At 49.9% G+C, this 11,432-nt stretch overlaps 1 protein-coding gene across 1 annotated transcript in view; it reads right to left on the reverse strand.

Annotated features, from left to right (window-relative positions):
- The window catches only part of PREX1 (phosphatidylinositol-3,4,5-trisphosphate dependent Rac exchange factor 1), a 138,555-nt gene that overhangs the window by 6,016 nt on the left and 121,107 nt on the right, over nt 1-11,432 (reverse strand). Inside the window, exons 30-37 of the mRNA XM_018569036.1 lie at nt 10,931-10,990; nt 10,658-10,771; nt 9,256-9,384; nt 8,190-8,231; nt 3,052-3,269; nt 1,344-1,443; nt 685-828; nt 27-144 (exon numbers count right to left, since the gene is read on the reverse strand). Coding sequence (XP_018424538.1) covers nt 27-144; nt 685-828; nt 1,344-1,443; nt 3,052-3,269; nt 8,190-8,231; nt 9,256-9,384; nt 10,658-10,771; nt 10,931-10,990 — 925 coding nt within the window. The remainder of the gene's footprint in view (nt 1-26; nt 145-684; nt 829-1,343; nt 1,444-3,051; nt 3,270-8,189; nt 8,232-9,255; nt 9,385-10,657; nt 10,772-10,930; nt 10,991-11,432) is intronic.

The raw sequence follows: 11,432 nt of genomic DNA on the forward strand, positions 1-11,432 counted from the left end.
CCCCCCCACCCCTTGAAGTCCAGTACCTGAGCTTCCGGTAGTAGCTCTGCACTTTCTCCATGGACACATGATTAATCTGCTGCTGAATTTCCCCCAGCGACATGTTCAGTCCTGGGTGAGATTGGCCCTCCAGACTTTCAATAGCTGAAAATGTGACATATGAACTTCAATAGTCTCATAGATATACATCAGTGGAAATATTCACCTCACTCCTTAACACTCCCCCTGGTAATGTGAATGAACAATGTAACCCCTTCATGTTCCTTCTTGATCAGAACTAAGTCATTTCCAAAGTGATTCCTCTTGTGGTCCTTCTCATTACACCCCGTGACAGTACAGGAGAGATGGAACCAGGTTTGCATGACATGGCAATGTTTGGCCAACACTACGTATTCAAGGATCAATGGGGAATCCTTGTCTATGGGGAACTAGAATGAGTCTGGGTCTGTTTTATAAGTTGATCCCTTCTAATGGCCCAGTTCAGTGGTTGTCCATAGCAGAGCTCGTTATGGTTTTATATCACTATATGGTGATGGACCCAGATGGGCGATGATCCTCCCTATTGTGTAATGAGCCCAGTTCTAGGACATCCTTCCTGTGTTCTGAGGTCCAATAACTGAGTTGTGTATTCCAGGCCGGGCCGTACCAGCGCTGTGTATGAGGATGAGTTCGTGGATCTCATACCTTTAGTAAACAGGACAGTCTGGAGCTTGAGGCATCCGCCGTGCTCGAACTTGGTGGGCAGTTTGGAGAAGTGAAAGCTGTCCAGGTAGAAGATGACTTTCAGCGCCTGTCTTGTTCCTTCAATATGGTGGAAGACGGCCGTATCTGAAGGAGAACATACAGAATATGGATCAGCTGTCACGCTTCACAATCTTGACATTTTGGGTATAAATAGATCTCCCGGAAGTAGATGGAGTAGGGGCAGGATTGAGTTTCCTGCTCCGTCTTCCGCATTGTGGAGACCCAACCAGTGGTGTATCTATGTATTTGGCTGCCCTAGGCAAGCCAAGCTTTGGCCGCCCCCGAAAGCCGCCGGCTGCTTTTCGTTTTCTGAGTCACGGTCCCATCAGTCGGCTGCGCTGTCCGTCTCCATCCGTCCTCCCACCCTCTTCATAAGCAGGCAAGCCGCCCTCTACTCCTACACACAGACGGGCTCTGGCTCGCCCCTCCTCTTCACAACATAGGCGTTTGAACAAGGCGTTTGACTACGGCCGCCCCCCTTTAAGGTGCCGCCCTAGGCAAACGCCTAGTTGTGAAGAGGAGGGGCGCCCCTGGACCCACCCCAACCCCCCCCAACTGAACATCTGGGAGACAATCGTCCATGTGCTGGCATATCTTACTTGCTACAAGTGTCTCGTCCATCTGCTTGAAGTAGAAAACGACTTTATCCAGATCCTGGAGCGTGGCGGTGATGTCCTCCAGCATAATGCGCTCTTCCTTCTGTACAGGGGATGATGGCAGATGGTCAGACACATGGGACAAATATACACAATGTATACGATCACTCCGCTCCTCTTCAAAACCCATACTACCCAGAGAAGACTGAATGGACATGCCCTTTAAGTAAATTCAGTCCAATGTCTGCGACAGTTCCTGGTCCCTTCAGATTGCTACAGAAGGTTTTCTCAAAGACAGAAGAATACATTGTGGTTTCAGTATAGTATGTCCACTCAAAACTTTGATTTATTGAGTTATTATTATTTTAATTTTGGACTAAGTGGGGAAGGATTAGGTTCTTATTTCTGTTCTCTCTAACGTAATCTGGGAGTTCTAATCCTTCCCCAGCCCATCCAAAACAAAAAAAAAGGGAGGTTTTGGCTGGACAAATGAGGGGGGTGTGTGGAAGGTGATAGTTTGGGGATGTAACATCTTTTCCGGCAATGCCATAGAGTAATACTGCCAGTGGTCATTGCAAGCTTGCTTTGGCCTATGGAAGATGGTAACAGAGGAAGAGGTTACATAGTAAAGTTACATCAGTGTCTGCTATCTCTTCTTGTGTTCAATGGATGCTGGCCCTTTAAAGAAAAACTCCGGGAAAATACAAAAAACTTGGGGCTACCCCGGCACTGCAAGGGTTAAGTGCTTGTTTTGGTCTAGGGGCTGGAATAAAGCAGAATTACGTACCTGATCCCAGCTTGCTCCTGGCTGCTAGATCCCCGCAGCCTCTTCTCCCTCAGGCCTCCGGCGGTCTAAGGACCTCTGAAGTCGTCACATCTCATGCAGGTCCAGTGACTCGTATTAGACGTGAGGACACAGAGGGACATTCCCGGAGCGGAGGGGGGAGAGAGGCGAGTGCTGACTGCAATGGGAGCCGATGTTCTATCGAAAGTTCCAACTCGTCGAGTTCTCCAACCACCTGACTTCCAGTTTAGTTAGAAGAGGTTTGGGCGAGGAGTGTGTACTGCACGTAATGAACTAGGTTCAGGCTCATATAGCACGTTATTAATGTGAGTTGACCCACTCAATATGTCCGTCGCTTGCGGCCATATTGAGTGGGGCAACTCAGATTAATAACGTGCTATACGAGTCTGAACCTAGTTCATTATAAACTTTTTTTGCTGTGTAGTATGTGTGTAGGGAAATGCCGCGGGTGGCGTACGTGCAATACACACTCCTCGCCCAAACCTCTTACTTCTAAAGAAAACCGGAAGTCAGATGGTTGGAGAACTCGACGAGTTGGGGGTTTCGATAGAACACCGCGATCGGGTAAATAAATCTGCTTCATTTGAGTCTCCTAGACAAAACGAGCACTTAACCCTTGCAGCGCAGGGGTAGCCCCACTGTAAGGGCAAGTTTGTCTACCTGGGGTGCATTTTAGTTCACATGCACTAAAAAAGATGCACAGTTTGTTCTTTAACACATCAATGCTCACATGTAAAAATAGGATTGTGTTAGCCCTGGGACTTGTTCCGATCTGTCAATGTCTTGCTCGGCATGTTAAAGTGTCACCGCATGGGGTTGGAGATGTATGAGGACAGAGAGGAGGAAAGATTGAGCACAAGGGTGGAAGGAATGGGAGCGCGGCTCTCTCTGCTAACTAGTACTCACAATATTGGGGGACAACAGTGACTGATAGGTGAGCAGGACCCCAGTAACGGCAATCTGCTCCAGCCACTTCCTGCTGGCATCACGGCTGCTCTCCTCGTACTCGCCGTTATTGTTGTATCGGTAGTTGAGGGCCGCCATGAGCTGCTCCGTGAACGTACAGATGGCAGCCACCAGCGTCTGGCAGAATATGGCGTCCCTGCGGACCTGCAGCTCCGTATCTGGGAGGAGAGAGAGGAGAGATTTACTGCAAGTTCAAGTGACACAAACCATTTCCTGTGCACCTCATCCATCACTGTACGGTGGCTGCCTCACACGGGGTACCAGAATACATATACTGTATATAGGTGCATGCATCCGGGAATAGATGGAAGAGAGCACACGCCAATAAATGGCTCTACCCTGATCTGTGAGGGTACCGGCACTTCCAAATGAATTTGACTCTCAATTCATACATCTGAAAGCGGCGACTCTCATAGACTGTAACAGGGGCAATGTATAAAGGCACCTCAACCAATGGATTCCACTTACAACTGATAAAGTGCAGCAAGAAATCCCGGCAAGCCCGGCTTGTAGAGGAATGGAAGATCAGACACTGTTTAAAGGAGAACTATGAAGGGGGTGATTTTCACTCGCCTCATAGTTCTAGCCGACCTGTGACAATGAGACTGTCACAGGTCGGCTCAGTAGATCGGGAGGTGAGAGAACACATACCGGCGTTCGCTCACCTCTCGATCCTGTCACGGCTCTCTGGATTCCCCCCTCCCTGCTCCGATCCACCAGCGCTGACAGGCGGAAAGGACGGGGGAGGGGGCGGGTACAGCTGGCTCTGCCTCTAGATAGGCGGAGCCAGCTGTCACTCACGCAGCTGGGCGGATCCAGGCACAATTGTCGGGATCCGCTTCAGCTGCGGCGTCTCCGTATACCGCGAGCAGCAGCTCCCTATATACTGAGCCTAGGGTAACGGGAGGACGCTAGTTTGTGTCCTCCCGTTAACCTAAGGAGAACTATGGGGAAAAGACTTAACCCCATAGTTCTCCTTTAATGACTCAGTTGTGTCTACTCATCCAGCCATTGGAGTGTTGCAGGTTCTATACAGCTACAAGGAAATCCCTGCTTTAGAACAGGTCTGCTCTCTGAATATGACTTATGTGGGGAATGTGGAGAATGAGCAGGTTCTGCTGGAGGAAGGAAGGAGGGAAGAATGTGTCCAGGTGAGGACAGAAGAAAGGACTGTCTCATGGAGATGTCAGAGCAAGGACAACACTGCACACAGTATATAAACGTCTAACATCCATCAAACCACATTCCTCCAAACTTCTCATCCATATCGATCACCTGGGTCTATAGGAGGAGCTCATGTCATGTGGACATAACAGGTCTAAGGTAAGAATTTTGTGTTCCCAGAGCCCGCACACCCCCAAGTAGCGTGATGGAATGGAAGAAGAACCTGACTGGCTGGATGTGTGAAATAGACTCTACCATGGCTAGCTGTATAAATTCAGGTGAATTGCAAGCAGGGAAATGTCTGTTGTTCTGCCAGAACCCTCCATTGATTATCTCACGACTTGCTGGAAGAGTAGAATTGGTGCCTGGACAAAAGTCCAAATACCATTTGCACTCCTTACAGTTCCTAAAAGGGTGTTTGTGGTGCTCAAGAGGTCCACACGGATGGCGCCGTACACACACGTCACTGTCTCTCTGATGAAGGATCCCTGCGCGGCTCCGAAACATTAGTTACAGGACAGTATGCGACGTGATGTATTGAATAAATCTATGAATACGATATTGGACCTTCTCAGTGTGTGCCGGTGCAACACTCTTTGTTGGTGCCTGAACAGTCGCTGCTCCCCATTACTACTATCAGTGAGTTGGAACATTGGATGGGAATCAAGAGATCTTCCTACATCGGAGGTGTTCGTTTACACACCCCATGTGGATGGTGGAACATGGCAATCACCAGCCGGGGGGTCACATCCGCCAGGGAGATCAGGGTCCAATCTGGCTGTCAATGGCCCGTCCTTACTCAGCACAATATTCTAGGTATGTTACGCTGCACTCACAAGTCTCAATTACCTGTACATTTCAGCAGAGCCAGCAGCAGCTGATTCTTCCCATCTGCAAAACAGAGAAAGAATACAATTCAATGATGTTCTCCAACCAGAGGGACCAGAAGAAACACTCTGCGCTCATATGAAAGAACTAGCAGGGCTATCTTTAATATTGAGTGGACTCTGGGCAATCATTTTCTTGGGCTCCGCACCCATCATGCAATTTGGAGACGTGACCCTAGGTGAGACGTCACAGGGTCACTGTCACGTACCTGGTAAGAGACCGGAAGGCGAGGAGACTTCTCTTGCGGCTCGTGTCTCTCTACCCCTGGAAGTAGGGACAGGGAGCAGGCAGACAGCGAGGAGCACGAGTACCGTGCAGGATGAGTCCAGAAGTCCTCTGAGCGGATGGTATCCAGGCAGAGACGGGAGACTGAAGCGAGGTCAGGGGAGCCAAAAGTCGGAGCCAGCCGGGCAGCAGGGTACACAATCGAAAGGCAAAAGCAGAGTCCAGAAACAGGCCGAGGTCAGGGGCAGGCGGCAATCCAAAATAGCAAGGTCCAAAAACAAGCTCGGTCACAGGAGGCAAGGCAGGAGCAGGCACAGGAACAACTAGCTGAGAAAGACCATCAGCAAAGGAGCAAGGGCAGACTCGCTCTATATAGTGAGCTAGATCCCATTAGTTGCATCACTTCCTGTGCGACGGTCGTTGCACGTGTTTCCGCGCACTTCCGGTTTTCGGGCACTTCCGGTATGGGACACTTCCGGTTTGGGACACTTCCGGTTTTGGCGCGCATGCGCAGCCGCCATCTTGCCCTTATAGTCACACTACGCAACGTACTGCAGGGGTGGAGCAACACTACGCGTTGCCAATCGCATAGTAAACAGAACAGTGCCACGTGTGTGTCTTTTGCAGGCTCAAAGGGCAGCTACTTCGGGCCCTACAACAATGACTGGGCCCAGGGCAATTGTCCCTTTTGCCCCACATTAAAGACAGCCCTGAGAACAAGTGATAAACCTCTGAAACGCTGACAGTCACAGACAATCACAAAGTAACATTTCCTCTCATAAAGGTTCAATGTGCTACAAACCTTCGACGTATTTCTGGATGCTCTCCACCAGTGTCTTGATGGAGTTGGGGAGATTCCAGGGATCTTCTCTGATACTGATCTGGATCATACTTCGACACCTCACCGTCCACTCCTCCTTCTTCTGGAACTCTGCGGGGGACAACCATGACAAAATACATCTTCAAATAATGGAGAGGTTCCTTCATCAACACAGGGGACAGGGTGGCTGCATGTGGTCAGCAATATGCGTTGTGTTATACAATACCGAATCGGAAGTTCAGCTAAAACTTTTTAAATGAGTTTTGGATAACGTAGGGAACCCCTGTCAGATGTTTACCACTATTAAGGGCTCCATTAAAGGAGAACTATGGGGTCAGTGCTTTTCCCCATAGTTCTCCTTAGGGTAATGGGAGGACACAAACTAGCGTCCTCCCGTCACCCTAGGCTCAGTATACCGCAAGCTACAGCTCGCGGTATACTGAGACGCCGCAGCCGGAGCGGATCCCGACATCGATGTCGAGATCCGCCCAGCTGCGTGAGTGACAGCTGGCTCTGCCTATCTAGAGGCAGAGCCAGCTGTACCCTCCCCCGTCCGTTCCACCAGTCAGCGCTGGAGGATCGGAGCGGGGAGGGTGTAATCCAGCCCCTCCCCCTGTCACGGCAGAGAGCTGTGACAGGATCGAGAGGTGAGAGAACGCCGGTATGTGTTCGCTCACCTCCCGATCTACTGAGCCGACCTGTGACAGTCTCATTGTCACAGGTCGGCTAGAACTATGAGGTGAGTGAAAAGCAGCCAGCTGTCACTCACGCAGCTGGGCGGATCCAGGCACAATTGTCGGGATCCGCTTCAGCTGCGGCGTCTCCGTATACCGCGAGCAGCAGCTCCCTATATACTGAGCCTAGGGTAACGGGAGGACGCTAGTTTGTGTCCTCCCGTTAACCTAAGGAGAACTATGGGGAAAAGACTTAACCCCATAGTTCTCCTTTAATGACTCAGTTGTGTCTACTCATCCAGCCATTGGAGTGTTGCAGGTTCTATACAGCTACAAGGAAATCCCTGCTTTAGAACAGGTCTGCTCTCTGAATATGACTTATGTGGGGAATGTGGAGAATGAGCAGGTTCTGCTGGAGGAAGGAAGGAGGGAAGAATGTGTCCAGGTGAGGACAGAAGAAAGGACTGTCTCATGGAGATGTCAGAGCAAGGACAACACTGCACACAGTATATAAACGTCTAACATCCATCAAACCACATTCCTCCAAACTTCTCATCCATATCGATCACCTGGGTCTATAGGAGGAGCTCATGTCATGTGGACATAACAGGTCTAAGGTAAGAATTTTGTGTTCCCAGAGCCCGCACACCCCCAAGTAGCGTGATGGAATGGAAGAAGAACCTGACTGGCTGGATGTGTGAAATAGACTCTACCATGGCTAGCTGTATAAATTCAGGTGAATTGCAAGCAGGGAAATGTCTGTTGTTCTGCCAGAACCCTCCATTGATTATCTCACGACTTGCTGGAAGAGTAGAATTGGTGCCTGGACAAAAGTCCAAATACCATTTGCACTCCTTACAGTTCCTAAAAGGGTGTTTGTGGTGCTCAAGAGGTCCACACGGATGGCGCCGTACACACACGTCACTGTCTCTCTGATGAAGGATCCCTGCGCGGCTCCGAAACATTAGTTACAGGACAGTATGCGACGTGATGTATTGAATAAATCTATGAATACGATATTGGACCTTCTCAGTGTGTGCCGGTGCAACACTCTTTGTTGGTGCCTGAACAGTCGCTGCTCCCCATTACTACTATCAGTGAGTTGGAACATTGGATGGGAATCAAGAGATCTTCCTACATCGGAGGTGTTCGTTTACACACCCCATGTGGATGGTGGAACATGGCAATCACCAGCCGGGGGGTCACATCCGCCAGGGAGATCAGGGTCCAATCTGGCTGTCAATGGCCCGTCCTTACTCAGCACAATATTCTAGGTATGTTACGCTGCACTCACAAGTCTCAATTACCTGTACATTTCAGCAGAGCCAGCAGCAGCTGATTCTTCCCATCTGCAAAACAGAGAAAGAATACAATTCAATGATGTTCTCCAACCAGAGGGACCAGAAGAAACACTCTGCGCTCATATGAAAGAACTAGCAGGGCTATCTTTAATATTGAGGGGACTCTGGGCAATATTTTTCTTGGGCTCCGCACCCATCATGCAATTTGGAGACGTGACCCTAGGTGAGACGTCACAGGGTCACTGTCACGTACCTGGTAAGAGACCGGAAGGCGAGGAGACTTCTCTTGCGGCTCGTGTCTCTCTACCCCTGGAAGTAGGGACAGGGAGCAGGCAGACAGCGAGGAGCACGAGTACCGTGCAGGATGAGTCCAGAAGTCCTCTGAGCGGATGGTATCCAGGCAGAGACGGGAGACTGAAGCGAGGTCAGGGGAGCCAAAAGTCGGAGCCAGCCGGGCAGCAGGGTACACAATCGAAAGGCAAAAGCAGAGTCCAGAAACAGGCCGAGGTCAGGGGCAGGCGGCAATCCAAAATAGCAAGGTCCAAAAACAAGCTCGGTCACAGGAGGCAAGGCAGGAGCAGGCACAGGAACAACTAGCTGAGAAAGACCATCAGCAAAGGAGCAAGGGCAGACTCGCTCTATATAGTGAGCTAGATCCCATTAGTTGCATCACTTCCTGTGCGACGGTCGTTGCACGTGTTTCCGCGCACTTCCGGTTTTCGGGCACTTCCGGTATGGGACACTTCCGGTTTGGGACACTTCCGGTTTTGGCGCGCATGCGCAGCCGCCATCTTGCCCTTATAGTCACACTACGCAACGTACTGCAGGGGTGGAGCAACACTACGCGTTGCCAATCGCATAGTAAACAGAACAGTGCCACGTGTGTGTCTTTTGCAGGCTCAAAGGGCAGCTACTTCGGGCCCTACAACAATGACTGGGCCCAGGGCAATTGTCCCTTTTGCCCCACATTAAAGACAGCCCTGAGAACAAGTGATAAACCTCTGAAACGCTGACAGTCACAGACAATCACAAAGTAACATTTCCTCTCATAAAGGTTCAATGTGCTACAAACCTTCGACGTATTTCTGGATGCTCTCCACCAGTGTCTTGATGGAGTTGGGGAGATTCCAGGGATCTTCTCTGATACTGATCTGGATCATACTTCGACACCTCACCGTCCACTCCTCCTTCTTCTGGAACTCTGCGGGGGACAACCATGACAAAATACATCTTCAAATAATGGAGAGGTTCCTTCATCAACACAGGGGACAGGGTGGCTGCATGTGGTCAGCAATATGCGTTGTGTTATACAATACCGAATCGGAAGTTCAGCTAAAACTTTTTAAATGAGTTTTGGATAACGTAGGGAACCCCTGTCAGATGTTTACCACTATTAAGGGCTCCATTAAAGGAGAACTATGGGGTCAGTGCTTTTCCCCATAGTTCTCCTTAGGGTAATGAAGAGATTTCCGATCACTTCCGTTCTGGCTGACCTTATTCTGGACAGAAAGCGAGGAAAACTCTCCAACAACACAGACATGGAAGCTGGAGATGCCTGGCTGCAGATGGATAGGAGTCACTAAGGCTGCCTCAATCGATCTGACCCTCACCACAACCCTTTACCTCACAGACAACTACTGACAGGTCTATGGACGTTAGACTATAGAAACACCACAGGATAGGTGCAGGCAGCCTTCTCTCTCCAGCCTGGATTGGTGGCTCCTCCCTCCTATAGCGGCCCCGAGGTCCTCCTTCTCTCCCCTCCTTTGGACACAAAAGAACTGGACGGGGCATTTCCCTTTTGGAGGACTATCTCTCCACCTAGGCTCCATAAGAAACCTAGACCCTCAGTAAGCCACTCCATTTGGGTGGGTAGGTCATAATCCCCTGAAGAAGCCAAGTTGCGAAACGCGTCGGGAATTAGACTTATAGAATATATTGATTTATTATGGTTATGTCTGAACATGTTTAAATGGGTCTATGCCTCTGGCTTAATTTTGTTTTTAACTGGTTGCAACCGCCGTTGCTCTCTTTCTTTTATTCAAATTTGTATGTATTTTTTGCGTTATATGTGATATTTAAATAAAAATCTATTTTCAAAACTTCAAGCCACGGTGTCATATCGCTCAGAAACCCCGGTATCTTTCCTGTTGTTTTGTAAATAAATAAAATGTAGAGTAAGGGAGGGCTAGAACCCCTTTGGACATGTATCTGTAAATAATAAATCAAGGCAACTGGACTTGCTGTATTTTTCTTGAAGACGTTTCGCTGGTCATCCGACTAGAAAGCTGGTCGGATGACCGCCCAAACGTCTTCAAGACACATACAGCAACTCCAGTCGCCTTGATTTATTCTTTACAGATATACCAGGACCTGGTTTGCAGTCTAATTGGCTGTCAGAACCTCAGGACAGCAAGCAGCAAATGTAGAAATGCTCTTATTGGTGGGCGGGGGGATACTCATTCACCAATCACCTTGCAGGCTGTGCTCCATGGGGAAATGCTTGGTCTCCTCGAAGGCTTTCGCCATGACTTTTCCCTTCAGCAGTGTGATGATGGCGTCCACCTGCAGACAGACAACAGAGACACGTCTGAATAATAAGGAGAGCGGCTGCAGCTTTGTTGTGCATCTCCTGCTCCGGGATACTTTGCAGAGATTTTTTTTGGGGGGGGAAATAATCGTTCCCGATCTCCAGAGGCAACGAGAATATTAATCAGTCACATTTTGTACAGCTTCTCCCTCACTTCATGGAGGAAGCTTATCCTGCTTGTCAGATGGAATCCGCATGTCGCAAGGCAGCTCGTCTCCTGTCATAAAACAAGAGGAATCTTGAGAATGATGTACGACGAAACACAACGCATTCTCCATCCAGAGGATATGAGATTCTGCACAGATGTGCACTGGCGTCACAAGGGGGGTGCACCCGGGTGACACCATTGGAGGGGTGACACCAAAATGACTCACAGTCATTTTGGTGTCACCCCCCCCCCCTCTGAAAAGTCGGGCGCTTGGTCATGGACCGAACGCCCGACAGTATCAGGAGGGGACCCGGCGGCAAACCTTATCCCGCCGGGTGACCGTCCCCTCCTCTCTCTTGGTGATGGACGCCGGCAGGCATCAGAATACTGATGATGACGTCCCGGCGGGGTGACACTCGGTCACCGCCCCGGGTGTCACCCAGCCTTGGGACGCCCCTGCAGATGTGTATATTGGACCGGACATACACGGAACGTCAGGCCATTCTAGCCA

This window comes from Nanorana parkeri, unplaced genomic scaffold, assembly GCF_000935625.1.
Source record: "Nanorana parkeri isolate BGI_ZX_2015 unplaced genomic scaffold, ASM93562v1 scaffold1279, whole genome shotgun sequence".
Taxonomy (NCBI): domain Eukaryota; kingdom Metazoa; phylum Chordata; class Amphibia; order Anura; family Dicroglossidae; genus Nanorana; species Nanorana parkeri.